This window comes from Nicotiana sylvestris, chromosome 4 (genome assembly GCF_000393655.2).
Source record: "Nicotiana sylvestris chromosome 4, ASM39365v2, whole genome shotgun sequence".
NCBI classification, from domain to species: Eukaryota; Viridiplantae; Streptophyta; class Magnoliopsida; order Solanales; family Solanaceae; genus Nicotiana; species Nicotiana sylvestris.
Genome location: NC_091060.1, coordinates 19807150 through 19824237, shown reverse-complemented (window position 1 = coordinate 19824237; position 17088 = coordinate 19807150). Strand labels below are relative to the sequence as shown.

The following is a 17088-nucleotide window of genomic DNA, read 5'->3' as shown; positions in this document are numbered from 1 at the left end:
GTGTTATGATTGGAGTGCTGAGTTGACTGCTGAGTGTAGATATTGGATTGTTGACTTGACTGTTGAGTGTCATGACTGGATGGTTGAGTTGGCTGCTGAGTGTTCTGACTGGATTGCTGACTTGGTTGCTGAGTGTTCTGACTGGATTGCTGACTTGGCTGCTGAGTGTCATGACTGGATTGCTGAGTTAGCATATGAGTGTTCTGACTGGATTGTTGGTCTTGTGCTTTAAAACCTGGAGTAGGGACCATAAAAAATTCTAATTCTTGGTCTCCATTTGTCTGAGTGTGGTCTTGCACTTTCTTTGACTGTAATTATAATCAAATATACATGTTATCTTGTGAGTAAAAAAAGAGATTGTAAGTATAAACAATAGATAGAAAGTATATCTTGTTGGCTAATGGGCAACTTCTTTTATTATGGTTTGGCTTGCCACAAAAACTACAAGTCATCTGAAGACCCTTCCTAGATGTTGACCATTGTCCTTGCCTTTTCCTAGCTTCATCCTTCTCTCTTGACCTTTTCATTTTAGGTTTACCAACCATCTTTGCTAATGGTGGTGGATCCATGGCTTGGTGTCGCTCAACTTTCCAGAATCTTTCACCTCTAACAGGCTGCAGTTTGTGTTGATACACCAACTGCCAGGCTTGTTTGGAATACCACCAGTGAATCCCAAGTGTTGGGTCTTGTTTCTTATATAAGAATACCCTGATAGCATGAACACAAGAGATTCCAAACAAGTCCCAAAGTCTGCATGTGCACCTTTGTTGCTTTCAGAATCACTGTGTGCCTGTTTTCACCTTCACTTATTTCAAAACCCCTTTCTTCATTAAAATTTTCCTTGCACTTTGAAGCCATATCTCTATAATCATTGTATAACTCCATTGCATATGGGCTGTATTCACCTCTCCAACTGTTAACTTCTTCTGCTCTATCCTTTAGTTGATTCATCACCTTCAATAGTTAATCAGTAACATAGTAAATTAGTAGTTAATTAACAGTATGAAATCAGTAACATAGTAGTTAGTCAATAGTTGTAAATCAGTAGTTAATCAGTAAACAAGCAGTTAGTCAAAGTAGTTAACTTCACCTTCACTCTTATATCCTCAAGCATCTTCACAATTGGCTTATGTCTAGCTTCAAGAATCCAAGAGTTGAAGGACTCTGTAAAGTTGTTGTCCACCATTGGGTTGTTACACTGAGTATCAAAGTAAGATCTATACCAGGTTACTGGAGGATAATTCAGCAAGTCCCTGATAGCATCCTCAGACACTTCACCTAACTGTTTCAACATGTCCTTAAATTCCTCCTCATATGTGCTCCAAGAACACCACCACATTAACTTTTTCATCTCATCAGTATTTTATTTTTGCTCCAATTTGCTTCAATATGCCTTGCACAATATTTGTGATATCATTGTGGACATACATTCCTCACAACATCTAATAGACCCTACACATGAAGAAACACTACATCAACAAAGAATGTGTTAAATGTAAAAATCTGCTGAATGTAAAAATTTACATATGGTAACATACCTTCTGCATATCTGACATGAATGCGTACCTTTCACCATCTTTCAAGTCCAAAGAAGCCTTCAAGTTCTCCATGAACCATTGCCAGGTTCTCTTTGTTTCCTTATCCACTACAGCCCAAGCTAGTGGATACACATGATTGTAAGAATCTTGAGCAACAACAACTTATAACAACATCCCTTTGCATTTACCTTTTAAAAATGTTCCATCTAGACCTATAAGATGTCTCAAACCTGCTTTGAATCCAATCTTGAGGGTCTGGAAACAGACATACATCCTCAAAAATCTTCTCTTACCTTTCTCCATTGCATCATTGGATATCTGTATCACCACATCAGTACCAGGGTTTGTTTCTCTCAACTCTTGAGCATATGCCTCTAATTTGTTATACTCATCCAAGTAACTAACCTCCAATTTCTCTAAAACCATTCTCTTTACCCTTTTTAACTTTGAGTCACTCACATTCAAACTAAATCTATCCTCTAAATCAAACTTCATCTCTTTAATCTTAAACTTAGGATTATTTTGAATCTTTCTCTTAAAATAATGTGCTAAAACAGCAGGAGTAGCTCTTCTCTTCTGTTCTCAAAGACTTCACCACAATCATGTTCATCCCTCCAAGTTTTTATCTTTACCCCTTGATCTTTGTCATCCTTAGAAATAAGACATTTAAAGGGACACCCAATCTGACACTTGTATCTAAGTCTTCTCTTATCTACCTTAAGGCCCCTCTTATTAGACACAACATAGTAACCAATAACCTCCTTAGTTTCAGCAAGATCTTTGAATGTCATACCTTTTTCCAATGTTTTATACCTATCAAGTTGGTCAGTTACCTCACACTTCTTCTGCCTCTCAAATAAGCCTAGGGCATCACTATCATAATCACTATCAACACTTTCAATATCTGTATCATCTTCACTACTATCATAGTTAGAAGCTACAACAATAGGTACACTATCTATTGTTGTTGTAAACTGGGTAAATACAGGAATATTTATAGTATCATCCAACAGGTCAACACCAAATAATTGTATATCAGTGAAACTATCATTAATTAGGGCTTGAATCTTCCTAATCCCTTTATCCCCATCTAACAAAAAATACCTTCCAGAAAGGTCAAGAAATATCAACTGTTGTACCTCAACATATCCTATCACTTCAGTGTATTCTTTACACAAATCAATATAAGAGAGATGGTCTACTTCATAACCACTCAGCACGTGCACATCTCTCTTAGTATAAGACAACGTAGGTTCCAATACCCACTCACCCCCATAATTAAAATATAAGTTCACTTTATCCACCATCCTTCGGATAAAATCACATGCAACAACAATAAAAAATGGCAAAATAGGACCACATCAGCAGTATAATACAAAGCGACAATAAAAATATAAAGGTATGAAACCCCACCATCAATTAAAAATACAAATCGACAAAAACCCTAGCTTTAATATGTAGGACCAATACGATAAGGACCACCAAAAACAAAAGTAACATAAAAAATTCTAGAAAGGTACAAAAAATAGCTCAGAAAACATAAAAACATCACATGCAGCAGACATAAACCTGTCAGTTCCCAAATATTCCCCAACTCTACAATTTAATAACTTTAAGATGTAAATACTTACTTTAATCGAATAATAATGCAAGATATCGCTGGAAATCAAAGGTCTTCCTGTTTTGAGCGCACCAAATCGGACCAAACAATGAACCCTAAAGAAGCCCTAAAATCGCCATTGATAGTTTAGATAGAAGAAATCAGAGAAATGGTAAAAATGAATGTTTGTCGGTGGGTTTAGGGTTAAAAGACTGACTCATAGGTAAAAGTAATGGGTCAGATCGGTTTAATGGGTAAAAAAATACCCAAATATAATGTTAGCCCTACTGACCCACGTGGACAAATGAAATAACGCCACATCAGTTAATGAGATGCACACATGGAATTCCGTTAGTCGTGGGGGTAAATTTGAAAATCGAAATAACGTCCTATATATTTTCAGATGGATAGATGGACGGAGGGCTTTTATAAACCGTTTAACATACAACGGGAGTATTTTTGGCCCTTTTCCGTAATATTTCTCAACACTTTCTTTAGAATCAGGTAGGGGTGGGCATCGGTCGGTTCGGTTTTGAACATTATCGGTTTTGCCTATCGGTTATCGGTTTACAAATATCATAACCCGATAACCAAACCGATAAGATATTGGTTATCGGTTATCGGTTAATCGGTTATATATCGTTATCGGTTCGGTTATCGGTTTACCCGATAAGATAAAACAACTAAAAAAATTTGCAATATATAAAACAAAGAAATCAAACTGCCAGAACGTGTAAACTGCCAACTTTTGTTGTTTCTTAACAAAAGCACGCTCCCACTTCTGTGCAGTATCTACTGATGTCTGGCGGAGAACTGGTGGTGAGTCTTGCGTCTTGACTCTTGGGGGCTGCGACGGAAACAAGAATGAGAACTGAAAGACAAACGACTGAAGACTGAAGAGTGAAGAGGGAGTTAGGAAAATAAATAACTCTAGTATATACTTAAGGGTAAATTAGTAAATTACATCATTCTTATTGGGTTATCGGTTTTTACCCAATAACAAAAATGCAAACCGAGCCCGAACCGATAACCCAATAAAATTTTTTTTTAACCCGTTACCGAACCGTTAACCCAATAACCCAATACCAATAACCCAATAAAGAATTAACGGTTCGGGTTATCGGTTTTACCCGATATATGTCCACCCCTAGAATCAGGATAATGACGGTGGGAGTAGGAAAAACGAGTTCCTTAAATGGAATGCTAATTGTTTCCTTTCCACTTTTAACCCCTCAACCTTGTTTCCTTTCCATTCCTAACCCCCTTAACCTCCAACCACCTCAGACCCCGTCACTACTCATCCACCCAAGCCCCGCCCTCCCATTCCACCATCTATCACAACCCGATTGTATTTGTTTAGATTATATATAAATGTTCTAGTAATAATATATTGTGTTCTTTTACCAAACATAAGAAAATAAATAAAAAATTATTTAATTTAAAAAAAAATATCCTAGCACCAAATGTTGAAATAATAACCCCAAAATTAATACACATATCCGCAAGCAATAAGAAATAATACCAGTTCCAATATAACTATCTCGGCATAATTAATTCCATTATTTTAGTAAAGGAAGTAGGGAGGAAGCCTCGTCAACGGGCCCCCGGGAGGGGGTGGGGGAGGGGGAGGAGATAAAGACGAAGGTTGACTCATCACAGAATGTAGCAACAGCCAGCTCGAGCTTTCAAGCAGTCGCCCGATCTGAATGAGTTGGAAATTCTTTGGTAAACCCTTAGATGTCTTTTTATTTTTGTTAATCTTATATTTGAAATATTTAGCAACTGATTAGTGCATTTGAGAAAATACCATGTATTACACCTCCAAGTTGTTCGCCAGTAAGGCAATTCTTGATCGAAGGATCGTCAAAAGAGGCAATGCAACAGTAAAGCAGGTATAGTGCAGTGGGCTAATGATTATTTCATCAAATCCCAATTTTCCCCATTCGAAGCCCTAATCCTAATTAATTTCAGCCCCAAATTCAAACCTGGAGTTCAAGGTTTCAAGATGGGGAATGATTGTCGCATTGGAAGGAGGTGACTAAAAAGAAATGGAAACCCCCCTTGAAGTTATTATTAATGCACTTAAGTCCAGTTATATTTAAATTAGAAGTTTTTATTTTGAAATTTTGGTCCCTTTAGTTTTTTGATTTCCCAAATTTATTGTTTTTAGCATCATTATTGTTTTAGCAAATGATGTGTGAGCCTTGTATGGAAAGGAGAGGAGGATTATACAGACCACTCATTTGGGATAAAAACTTACCCAACACTTGCTCTCTTCTCTCTTCCTTGTAATCTGTATTTCTGTTCTCATTGCTGTGATTCTACCTAAAGCTAGCTCAGGTGTTACATTAATATACTAATGTTTGAAGTGGAGAGGAATATTTGTTAAGATGAAGGGAAAAAGAAAGAAAGAAAGAAAAGGACAAAACAAACAACAATCGCCAATTGAAAACATAAATTCCTGATAAAAGAAGTATTTGGATCCAACAATCCAGTAGTCGAAGGCTGAACACTCACTTGCTTAATCAACTCTGATACCGACAAGCATGTCGTCCTTACCAAATCTAGCAGCGAACACAAGCAACAATAATGTTCACCAATCGCCCAGTCCCGGTAAAAGCTTTTCTTCATTCCTACATTCTGCCAATTACTTCCTCTGCCCTGCTGAGAATGCATTGGCTATACTTGAACAGGCAGAAGCGAGAAGGATCAGTTGTGGAGATGCTTGCCCTTATACCGTGCATTACTCAGAGGCGACCAATGTGATCTTGAGCTAGCTGCTCGACCTCTGGGGCCCCTATACAAAGCCTGGGATTGTAAGATAACAAGAGCTGGGGACACCACCCTTCATGTAATTGTTGGTGCGGGAAAGTGGTTTGATGATCCGACTGTGGGTCCATCAGCTTACACTTCGCGTAACAATGATGGGCACACACCTCTTTGTGTGGCTGCAATGGTTGGGAACATGGATGCAGCAAAGAATTTGCTGCAACTCAACCCGGGAATGGGATCTCTTGATGATGCTGTTGGGCCACATCCAATCATAGAGGCTGCTAGGTATGGCCATAAGGAGATGGTTTTACTTTTGATTGGGGATATGGAAAGGAAGTTGGGAGGCTCCCCACCAACTAAACAATCGAGTGCTTCCCACTTTCTCCATCTTCTAGTATTGGCTGGATTCTATGGTAATATATTTACTTGTCCTATGATTAATGTTAGTTTTTTCTTCATTTATAGATGGTAAACTTTAAACAATTTGAAACAAAATTCTTACATCTCTTCAAGATCATGAAACTTCAGGATTCTAGCAGAGGACTAGTTAGTTTTACTAATCTTCTTTCATATCCGTGAGAAGTAACACCATTATATCATAAATGAGCCATCTATTTTTGATCAATTAGATTTTCGCCCTCAATATTTATTAAAAGAAAAATAACACAATAATTCAAATAGGATAAGTGCAATCCGACAATAATCATCACATTACCACATGTTACATGAAAGATAGTGAATGGTTAGAGAAAATGAAAAGTTCAACAATTTTCCTTCTCTCTGACTGATTTGTTCAACATGAATAGGAAGAAGAAAAAAATGAAGTGGAATTGTTTTGATCTTGGGCTTGAAAAATAATTTCAAGATGAAGAGAATGCTAAAATATTATTTCTTCCCTTAGTGAAGAAGCTTTAACAAGTTGGAAAGGCTTTGCTGAATCCTTAATTGTCTTTTTATTTATAAACTTATATTTAAAGTATTTAGCAACTGATTAAAGCTTATGAGAATATGATGTTCTAATACAATTTATGTACTTCGTAGCTCACCTTTTACCAGATTTTATAATGTCTTGTTTAATCTTCCTTGTGTAAAACAGATGTGCTGCTAGCTCTGCTAAGACGTCATCCTGGTTTGGCCCGAACAGAGTTTTATGGTGACAATAACGAATCCCTTTTGAGCTTGCTGGCTGAAATACCTTCTGCATTTCGGAGTGGGACTCGACTAAGATTCTGGCACTGGCAGCAGTTACTTTATTCAGGTTCTATTCGTACTATATTCTTGTTATCACCTGCGATAGTATTTTCTTCTGTTTATGTGCTTTCAGAAGATGGTAATGCTACACTTGCGAGAAGTCCAAGGGACTAAACTAGTCTCCACCCCTGCCCCAGACCAATCTATATTGATTTGGGTTCCTTAGAGCTTCCTGCTGGCAGCCTGGTCTAATTTTGACCAATTAAGACAGCTTTTTATGGAGCCCCAGTAATTGCTATTAGTCTTCTTTGTTGATATATAACTCATCTTTAAGTTATTTATTCTCTTATTTAGACATTTCTTTCGCAAAACTTTTATATCAGTTAAGGAACACCTTCCTCAATCTCATAAAAGAAAAAGTTTAGAGATTCTCTTGCCACTGATGAAAGAGGGTAATGGGTATAACATAGGTGAAATCAGCAGGATCTCCTTCTTTGGTATCAAATCAAGGTAGTATATAGAACTTAGGAATATTCATATAGAGAGAACAACAAGCTAGCACTACATAGACCTAATATCTTGTAGTAACATTAGTAAAATTACCATTAAAACCATCAGAACCCACAAGGTTAAATAGTTTTTAGAGAATGATGATAGCCAAATCTAAAGTTTTGAATGAAACGAATCTTTAATAGGATATCTAAATGAATAACTCAAGAAAACAAATGATAGAAAATTAAGTGAAAGCATGTACTTCTGAAACGGTTGTATGTGAATACCTAATTACCTTGTTTTTTTCTTGTGAAGTCATGCATGCAAAATTAGAGATCAGGTTGGCAGACATTGAAAAGTCTCTTGTTGTAGCCCAATCGTCAGCTACATCACCCTCGAGGCAATCACCAGAGCCTGCTAGTGGGTTAACATGGGAGTATTGTACACGTTTAGCAAACTGTTGCATCCTTGTCTGTCCAAAATGGCTTGTTACACCGATCTATAGCTGTATGAATCACGTCGGTAAGTACTTTTTTAATATTGTATGTAACATGACATAATTGGCCTCTGTCACACAAAATTAAGGGAAAAATTCATTTTTTTTTTGGATAACGGTGGTGTCCGGGCCAGCTTGCGCCCACCTCGACTAATTCCATGTGATACGTACCACCTACCGCCTCCCACCAGCAGTAGGTTCCGGGTAACTCTATCAACCAAGGCTTGGAAAATTCATATTTTTCCCCCTAAACTTGCCCCGAAAAATAATTTACACACTGAATTTTACGAGCAACCTCTTACCCCATATTCTTGTCCAAAGTGGAACTATTCCTGACATGACAAAGTGTAAATACCTTCTTTGAAGCGTTTGAAAGGCAGGAAAAATGCTAAAAATGGACTAAATTTGTCCATGTATCATTTTCCAATTGGTTGTTATACAACTAATTATACTCGACTTAGAAATTTCATTTCTTTTTTTATTTTTTTCTAAATCTTTTTCCTTTACTTTGTTTTTTCTCTTTCTCTTTCTTCCTTATCTCTAAACTCACTTGAACCTCCATTGCTACCACTACCATTACCTCCTCATTCATGCACTCCTCTCCTCCTCCACTCTCACCACTTCATTTTGGCCATTATATCTTGTTTATTTTTTTGGTGCAACATGGCTATTGCAAATGACATTGAGGTCATGATGGACTTTTTGAGCTCATCACAAAACTCGTAATATAGTCTACTATTGTAAATACTTCCACATCGCTTTCTAATTGCGGAAAACAATATATTACCTTTAACAAGCAAAACAAAATGTGTGAACCCCAAAATTGAGTTGCACATGCAGGCTGGTATGACTTATAGTTGTCTCATGAATTGTAGCAGCTTTTAAATTAAGGTTTTGAATGGACTCTCAAGTTTTTGCACATTGGCATTAAAACAAAATTGTCTTATTTACTGGTGAAAAATCGCACGCCCACTTCTGGGATTATTTGAGTAATTGTTGGATCATTCTACTTTATAGGGATCATGATGAAGTCAATGATTCGTGCCACTCGCGAAATTTGGAAAACAACAAGTAAGTTAATATTTGTTCGCTTATTGTGACATTAGCATTTCGAAATTTAATATAGGCCTAAATCTTGTCTAGAAAAGTAATTCACACGTTATTAGCACAAACTATATTGTTGATAATACCTGTAATTCCTGTTACGCCTACATTTGTCATATAGTCCTCTTACCTATATGGACTAAGAATATGTTTGGCAAAACTTTCAAATTGCTTATTTTGAGAAGAACTCTTTGCCAAATGGAGTTCCAGAAAAAGTACTTTTGATTAATAGCAGTTTGTGTTTGCCCTATGTTGCACGGACTCTCCAAAATACTACCGTACCCGTGTAAGATCCTTCAAAAATACACTACTTTTGGAGGATCAGACACGCACCCGGAGATATTTTCGGAGAGTTCAAGTAACATAGGTTTTGCCAAAACATTTTATGAGCAACTTCATTAGTATTATGGAGGCAGTTTATATTTGGTCACTCTTTTCAAAAGTTGATATTTTGAGCGTCAAATTATGGAAAAGAGTGTAAAGATCCACTTTACAATTAGTATCATTTTTAAGTAGATACATGATCTGAAATTTTTATTATGAGAGACCTTAATTAAGTTTTCCAATTCCATTTAGCTAAAATGTAAAATTTTAGATCAAAATACATAGAGAGGGAGCATCTTATGAGACTTTGGCCATAGATCTGGTGTGGACAACACATGAGTTTAGATTTTGTCTATACTGTTCAAATAATTTGGTAAATAGAAATTTTCCTATAAGTATAATTTTTCGTCCTGAAAACATTAAACACGACTTCGCTTCTGCTTCCACAGAGAAGCTGCTTTTTTGAACTACTTTCCAACAGCAAATAGCAAATTTTATTACTACTCAAAGATGCCTTTTCAGTTTCCCCCCAGAAGTTTGGCCAAACGCCTTAACCCTAAAAAATAAGCATTGTTTTTGTTGAAAAATAAGCACTTTTAATTTCCTAGAAGTTTGCCAAACATGCTATAAAGGTTGTTGAGTGCAGATCTGCCTGCTGTACTTGATTAGGTTAAGTACTGAATTGTAATTGCATGCCTTAAAAAAGCATTGACACTTAATAGAGCTGAATGACAAATGCACTGAGACACATGACTGGGATATTTTTTTTCCTTTCTCCGTAGCATGATTGGGAGTTGGACATAGAAAAAGTTATATAATGTTAATAATAGTGACTTCAATAAGAGCAAAATAGTAGTACGTAGACGGGCCGTGACTTCCTGTGTTTGGGAATTATTATGGTACTCTTGTGATAGAGTTGTTCCTATGGAAATCTCTGTACTAAGATAATTTATCATAACATGATGTACTATTTGTTAGTGCCCTATCATGTTCTAAGAAAGTGTTTTTTGTTTACAGCAAGAGCAATCAGACACATTAAGGATACAAAATTAATGCATGAAGAGACTCTTGATATTGTGAAACGTCTTTGCGAGGAACTTACCAAACATTATTCCTCTACGGGTGAGGATATTGAGCCAGTACTTAGAAAGGCACTTCTTTCAGCAGCAGGTTCAGGAATTTCTGAAATCATAGAAGAAATTATAGAACGTTACCCAGACGCAATCTGGTTTGTTGATTCTGAGAACCATAACTTATTTCACCTTGCAGTAATAAATCGTTATGAGAAGGTGTTTAGTCTTATATATCAGTTAAGTGTATATAAACATTTGGTAACAGCTGGTGAAGACACTTCAGGGAATAACATATTACATATGGCTGGAAAGCTAGCACCTCTTAGCCGACTCAATCTTATCTCAGGTGCGGCTTTGCAAATGCAGCGTGAATTGCAATGGTTTCAGGTATGAGTTTCACATAACTACGTTCATGCGCGGTTCTTTTTTAGGTTTTGCTGGGCATGCTTTTAAGTCGCGTTGTTGAAAGGGAAATAATTAGAGCAGACCTTAAAAGCCGAGAATAGTTTATAGTGGTATCATAGAGCTCATACCATAAGCTATTTTAGGAAACTAATGAATTGCCAAGAAACTTCCACCATAATCAAATGTAGTATGACAAATGTCAGCATCCTCGGCATCTTAAAATGCTGCAAATTTGTCAAGGAAATATCAAACTATCGTAATCCATGATGAATGGTCCTTTTTAAGCAAATGGGAGTCAATATAATTGTGCATAATTTGAGATACTCGACCAATTGAAAGGAAATGTTAGGACGGGTATGTGCAAGCATATTGTCATTGAGATTAGGGTTATGAAAGGGACTAGCATCATCTCATCTTTGGACAATTGCAGGCATATGGAAAGATGAGAAAAAACAGTTTTGTGCGAGCTTTGATCTATAAATTACGAATGCATTTGCGGTGATGAAGGATCAATGCTTTGCTTGTGCAAACAATGGAGGTATCTAAAATAATCAGACATTTGAAAATGGATTTTATGATAAGGATAAGAAATTGAACTTAAAAGAATATCATTAACGTATTACTGCCATTTGCGAAGTAGTTTTTTCTTTCTTTTTCCTTTGACATCCATTTAATCACACATCACGATGTCAAATGTGTTTACTTATGTGTATAGTATGTGGCTTGACCACACCCATTTATCATGTCAGTTGAAGTATCTCTGTGACTATGAATTTTCTCCTTACAATAAAAGAACTTTTAGAATATTCGAATATGTAGGCCCTTAATGGATATAAACATGTGAAGTGACTTGGTGAAAAAGATGAGTCAACAAAAAATATCTTAAATTGTTCTTTTATTAAAAAATATATCATTCTTGCTTCAACTATTCCATTTATATGTGTTGGTATCTATGTTTATGTAGGAAGTGGAAAAGTTTGTTCAACCAACGCTCAGAACAAAGAGAAACTCAAATGGAAAAACTCCAAAAATGGTGTTTACTGAGGAACACAAGGAGTTGGTCAAAGAAGGAGAGAAATGGATGAAAGAAACTGCAAATTCCTGTATATTTGTGGCATCCCTAACAACAACAGTAGTATTTGCAGCAGCCATTACCGTGCCAGGTGGAAACAATCAAAACAGTGGTTTTCCACTCTTCTCCAACGAAACTGCTTTCACGACTTTTGCAGTTTCTGCTGCATTCTGTCTGTTCTCTTCTGTTGCCTCTGTTCTAATGTTCCTGTCTATCCTCACCTCGAGATATGCAGAGGGGGATTTCCTAAGACGTCTTCCGAAGAGATTGATTCTAGGCCTGGGTACCCTATTCATTTCAATGACATCTCTGATGATAGCATTTAGTGCTACAATTTATCTCGTTTTTGGTCAGAAAAAGGGATGGATACTTATTCCAGTGGGCATAGCAGCCCTCATTCCAGTAATCCTCTTCGAGTCCCTGCAATTTCCTCTCTTACTGGATATGTTTATGTCCACTTATGGTCCAAGCATTTTTCGCAAACAGAGCTCACGTATACTTCACTAGCAAGGCAAAGAGGAGAAGTGCACATTTTTTATTTGTGTTGGAAGACAATTTATGTTTGTCTTGCTTTGTTTCCTTTTATTTCCTGCGAATCCTGTTTTATTATTCATTTAAGATTGAAACAAACATCTTCATCGTTACATTTTCATTGGCTCACAAAGGAGATTGTAGCTTTCCTCTGCTTTTATTTCTATTCAGAAGGAAACTATTAATCATTGTATTTTGCCTTACTTTTGTAGCTTGCCTTTAGTATAACATTTATCACACACATTCAAAGATGTGGAGAAAAAGTTCTGAAAGATGCTGAGGCAAAATGAAAACTCAATATGTTTTTTTGGTTCACGTGGATTAACGACTATCAGCTTATTAGATTCCGGCATGAGATTTTAGTAATTTACACCAAACTTCCTTTGGAGATGGAAACCAAATACATTTCTTATTTAAGACAATTTTCGAGTATTAAGTAGTAGAGTCAAGAATCATTCAGTATTCCACCTCTTTTTAGTATGAAACCAAGAAAAGAATCAATGGTCAGCAACCAAATGAAAATCAGCTAGAGGAAAAATAACTAACTTATTCAAGCGAAGTACTACGGGGTCGTTTAGGATAAAACAAAAATAATCCTGGGATAAAAATTTTGTACCACCTTATTCCTTGTTTGGTTACTAATCCTGGAATACGTTATCCCAGCACAAAAAATAGTAACTTATACCTGTCCGAGAATACTTATTCCAGGATAAAATAGTAAAATTGACATTAATACAACATACCAAGCAGTCAATAAGAAATAATACCACGATAGCTAATCCCAGCATAACTTGTCTTTAAACAAAACAACCCCTTAGGGTTTTCAGATTTATCTGAGACCTTTTCTGCCAAAAATAGTTCCAAAAGTTACTGAAGGAAATAAGGTAAAAACTCTAGCACATAATTGAAGTTAAATCAGAGGATGCTTCTATCTAATACCTCAAATAACTCCAGCATATAAATTCACTAAAGCAAACTACTGAGAAAACAAAGTAATGAGATATCGCCTCATCAAATAAAATACTAGAAAGTAAATACACCAGTAAGTAAAATGGAGAACTAGTTAGCGATGGTAAATGCTAACAAAGACAGCAATGAGATCAGTATTACAGCAATTTTTCTAGCTTGAACCTTTTTCTTTGGCTTCATTTGCAACAGCATCAGTTACTAAAGCCATTGGTCGTTCATCTATAACTTCATCGATTATTCCAAACTCCTTCGCCTCTTCAGGTGTCATGAAATAATCCCTATCCATATTCTTTTGAATTATTTCTATAGGTTGTCCTGTATGCTTTGCATATAGGTCATTCAAAGTATCCCATACCCGAACTATCTGTTTTGTGTGGATCGTCAAATCTTTAGCCTGCCCGCTATACCCACCGGAAGGCTGGTGAATCATAACTGAAGCATTAGGGAGAGATCGTCTCTCACCCTTTGCACCTGCAGCTAAGAGAAGGGATCCCATTGAAGCTGCTTGACCTAGGCATATAGTATGAATTGGAGATCGGATATACTGCATGGTATCATAGATTGCAAGACCTAGCAACGCAAAAAAGATAAACTGAGTCAGCGTTTCAGGAAATCTATGCAATGTCCTTAAAGATGAGCACAAAAGTTAAGAAATAATCTTCAAATATTGTCCTGCCAAAGTATTAGATAAAGAACAACTAAACACCAAATCCTATTTTAGCTTCAAGATCATTGCAATCCCAATGCCAGACCTTTTTGTCAAGCTTTAATCACAGAATAAAAGCATCAGCACATACGACAGAACCAAGCATATATCAACAAACATTGCATATGTAATATTAATGTCTAGTCCAAACTGGACAAAAAGATGTAATGTTTAGGTCTTATTAGCACAATGATGCTTTCCTTTGATTGAAAAATGACTGTCGAAAGTATAGTCCTTAGTGCGTCAATGTAGTCCCACTAGTCATTATAGTAAGAACCCAAGAAATTTCACTATAATATAAGATCTACTCTATAGTCTATACCAAGTATGCTGAAAGTAATCACAGGCTCTATAATTATTAGGCATATTAAACATAAAAAACGGTCTCTCAGTCATAATGCTGATTGCACATTGGAGTCAAATCATAAATGACACTGACTGCAGTCTTCGACTACTACGTCAGTATCAGCAGGGCACACATTACACAGATGAGAAATGAAGTCGAAATTGCAAAGAATTAAAAAGCTACTCCGAGTATCTTTCTCCAAAATTACACAAAACAAGCACTTGTTCTCTCTTGATTCATCAGAGGTATGAGAGAAAATTAAAACACATATATGCCAGTTAACCTATAACTCTCTTTTTTTAATAACCAATAGATTGATGAGGGTTTTGGCACACGGTTAGAAACTCGGTACACAAAGCGCCTGTTCGTTTATCCTTCTGCCAGTTAAATACAGTCTTTCATCCATGGCAGGTTAATTAGAATGTTTGGAGTTTGTTATCTTGCTCTCTTATTATCAGTTCCAACTCCCATAACAAATACGAAAGCGAATTTGATGCAAATCATGATTAATTAAAAAGATGGTATTCAAGGAAAGACAGATAAAAAGAAACCGCTTCTTTGTTTAGAAGGTAGAGAAATACTGTAAACAAAGAATAAAGCAAAAGGGAAAGGATTGAAACTTACCCATCTAAGGAATGGGAACAAACAAATAGTCGTGGAATAAATGAGACAAGATTGCATCCCAAAGAAATCAAACAAAATAAGAGCAGCTGACTGGAACCAAAGATTATGACCTCCCCCTTTGTCCTGATGCTTTATATCAATAAACAGCACTTAAGTCCCAAATAAGGTGCTCTATCCCTAATTAGGTGGAGTCGGAAATATGAATCTTCTCTATCCATTCGGTTTTTTAATAAAAGTCCATTTTATTTCAATAATAAATATCTGTTTTTTTAACACATATTAGGTAAGAGTTATTGCTATATGACGCCACTAGCAAAAATGCAAGCTAAGACTAGTTACAATAAACCAAATATGGCCCGGACCTTTCCCCAAACCAGCGCATAGCGGGAACTTAGGTGTTTTCTGAATCTAATACTTTTCCCTACAATGACATACAGCTCCAAACAACACTAAAAAACACAAATAAAGCTCGTAACACTGAACCTAATGAAATATAACAACAAAAGAATCTCAACCTTAATCGGCACATATGGAAGTGTTATATGTAATGTTTTCTGTCCTCAAAAAAATAATTTGGCTATCTACTTATCCTTCTCAAGAATCAAATCTTTTCACAAATCACTTTTCCGTTTTTACTTCTTTCTTTAAAGATTATATTCCTCTAAGGAGATGCAAAAACTAAACCTCTACAAAACTACCTTCAATTATTTTTTCTTAACGACAGTGGTGCTGGGCCAATTTGTGGGCACCTCGACTATCCCTCCGGGTGCCTGCTACCTCCATCAGCATAGATACCGGGTAACTCTGTCGACACTACGTTCAATTGTTTTATCCCAAAGACAACCAAGAACAAGATAAAAATCAAATATTGACATTGAAAATCTATTTTCACTTCCAATTTAAGCTAAAACCTCAATTTCATTTCCACAACCACAAAGCATATCAAACAAAAAAAGAAACCAAACTCTTACAAACAAACAAAAAAACCCAAATCAAATTTAGTTAAAAAGGAAACTCAAATCAAAGAGAAACAAACAATTGCAAAAAACTAACCAGCTGTAACAGCGCCACCTGGAGAGTTGAGGTACATGTGAATAGGCTTAGAAGGGTTCTCAGATTCAAGAAAAAGAAGCTGAGCAACAACAACATGAGAAGTGGAATCATCAATGGGGCCGTTAATGCAAATAATTCGTTCCTTTAATAGCCTTGAGAATATGTCATAAGCCCTTTCTCCTCTTGAAGAGTGCTCTATCACCATTGGTATTACCCCATAAAATCTCTTACTACTATTCAAAGGGGTTCCGTTGATTCTTCGGTTAAAGAGTTTGTGAACAATTTGGGTGCGCATAGTTGAATGTGTTGAGAGTTGGGGATGAATCTTGGATGGAGAAAAGAAGGCAAGTGGGAGGGGTAAGGTCAGGGGTTTTTTCGGATCCGTACGAGTAGAGTGAGAGGGGATGAAATGTGATTTTACAGTATGGTAAATTTAGAAGCAAATGACAAAAAACTCGTCCCTTATGTTTTGGGGTGGTTCAAAATAGTCCTTTGGTCTCTTATCAAATAAAATATGTCCTCCCTCCGTCTTGTATTATTTGTCGTATTCCTCTTTTATACACATTAGAAGGGGTTCAAGTAGTAGATTCAGCCATCGATAATTATATCATGGTAGGTTGCCTAATTACATCATCTTAAGGTGTGGCCCTTCTCGAGCCCTGCATGAACTCGGGATGTTTTGCGCACCAAACTGCTATTTTTTCTTTCTTTTATGCTTCCCTTAAGAAAATATTGATTACAACAATAACAACAATAACATACCCAGTATAATCCCACATAGTAGGGCCTGGG

At 36.4% G+C, this 17088-nt stretch overlaps 3 protein-coding genes across 7 annotated transcripts; 1 reads left to right on the top strand and 2 right to left on the bottom strand.

The window, feature by feature from the left end:
* Nucleotides 1-320: 320 nt before the first annotated feature.
* On the bottom strand, nucleotides 321-1339 carry LOC138889305 (uncharacterized). The gene is made up of 3 exons (XM_070172597.1): nucleotides 1091-1339; nucleotides 791-954; nucleotides 321-708 (listed from the first exon to the last, which is right to left on the bottom strand). The coding sequence occupies exons 1-3, from the start codon at nucleotides 1337-1339 to the stop codon at nucleotides 321-323; spliced, it is 801 nt and encodes a 266-aa protein (XP_070028698.1).
* Nucleotides 1340-4562: 3223 nt separating this feature from the next.
* LOC104231925 (uncharacterized) lies at nucleotides 4563-12801 on the top strand. Of its 5 annotated transcripts, XM_009784993.2 has the most exons (9): nucleotides 4568-4863; nucleotides 4965-5030; nucleotides 5110-5751; nucleotides 5832-6323; nucleotides 7007-7168; nucleotides 7909-8115; nucleotides 9107-9160; nucleotides 10535-10977; nucleotides 11960-12801. In XM_009784993.2, exons 3-9 carry the CDS (start codon nucleotides 5685-5687, stop codon nucleotides 12572-12574), a joined length of 2040 nt encoding a protein of 679 aa, XP_009783295.1. In that variant the 5' UTR covers nucleotides 4568-4863; nucleotides 4965-5030; nucleotides 5110-5684; the 3' UTR covers nucleotides 12575-12801. The 5 variants fall into 5 exon arrangements, with proteins under 5 accessions (XP_009783298.1, XP_009783295.1, XP_009783294.1 ...); XM_009784996.2 differs by adding an exon at nucleotides 11426-11533 and having other exon boundaries at nucleotides 4563-5751; nucleotides 11960-12026; XM_009784992.2 differs by having other exon boundaries at nucleotides 4965-5751.
* A 588-nt stretch (nucleotides 12802-13389) lies between these two features.
* On the bottom strand, nucleotides 13390-16725 carry LOC104231926 (ATP-dependent Clp protease proteolytic subunit 2, mitochondrial-like). The gene is made up of 2 exons (XM_009784997.2): nucleotides 16297-16725; nucleotides 13390-14137 (listed from the first exon to the last, which is right to left on the bottom strand). Exons 1-2 carry the CDS (start codon nucleotides 16589-16591, stop codon nucleotides 13719-13721), a joined length of 714 nt encoding a protein of 237 aa, XP_009783299.1. The 5' UTR covers nucleotides 16592-16725; the 3' UTR covers nucleotides 13390-13718.
* Between the last annotated feature and the right edge of the window lie 363 nt (nucleotides 16726-17088).

What these genes read in the sequence shown, in the direction of transcription:
- LOC138889305 (XM_070172597.1), bottom strand. Translation starts at nt 1,339, where the DNA reads ATGTGGTGGTGTTCTTGGAGCACATATGAGGAGGAATTTAAGGACATG. An exon ending in TTGAGGATATAAGAGTGAAG is followed by an intron (nt 955 to 1,090) that starts GTGAAGTTAACT and finishes TAACTATTGAAG; the next exon opens with GTGATGAATCAACTAAAGGA. An exon ending in ATAAGTGAAGGTGAAAACAG is followed by an intron (nt 709 to 790) that starts GCACACAGTGAT and finishes TCATGCTATCAG; the next exon opens with GGTATTCTTATATAAGAAAC.
- LOC104231925 (XM_009784993.2), top strand. Translation starts at nt 5,685, where the DNA reads ATGTCGTCCTTACCAAATCTAGCAGCGAACACAAGCAACAATAATGTT. An exon ending in AGTATTGGCTGGATTCTATG is followed by an intron (nt 6,324 to 7,006) that starts GTAATATATTTA and finishes TGTGTAAAACAG; the next exon opens with ATGTGCTGCTAGCTCTGCTA. An exon ending in GCAGCAGTTACTTTATTCAG is followed by an intron (nt 7,169 to 7,908) that starts GTTCTATTCGTA and finishes TTTCTTGTGAAG; the next exon opens with TCATGCATGCAAAATTAGAG.
- LOC104231926 (XM_009784997.2), bottom strand. Translation starts at nt 16,591, where the DNA reads ATGCGCACCCAAATTGTTCACAAACTCTTTAACCGAAGAATCAACGGA. An exon ending in AGGTGGCGCTGTTACAGCTG is followed by an intron (nt 14,138 to 16,296) that starts GTTAGTTTTTTG and finishes TTGCGTTGCTAG; the next exon opens with GTCTTGCAATCTATGATACC.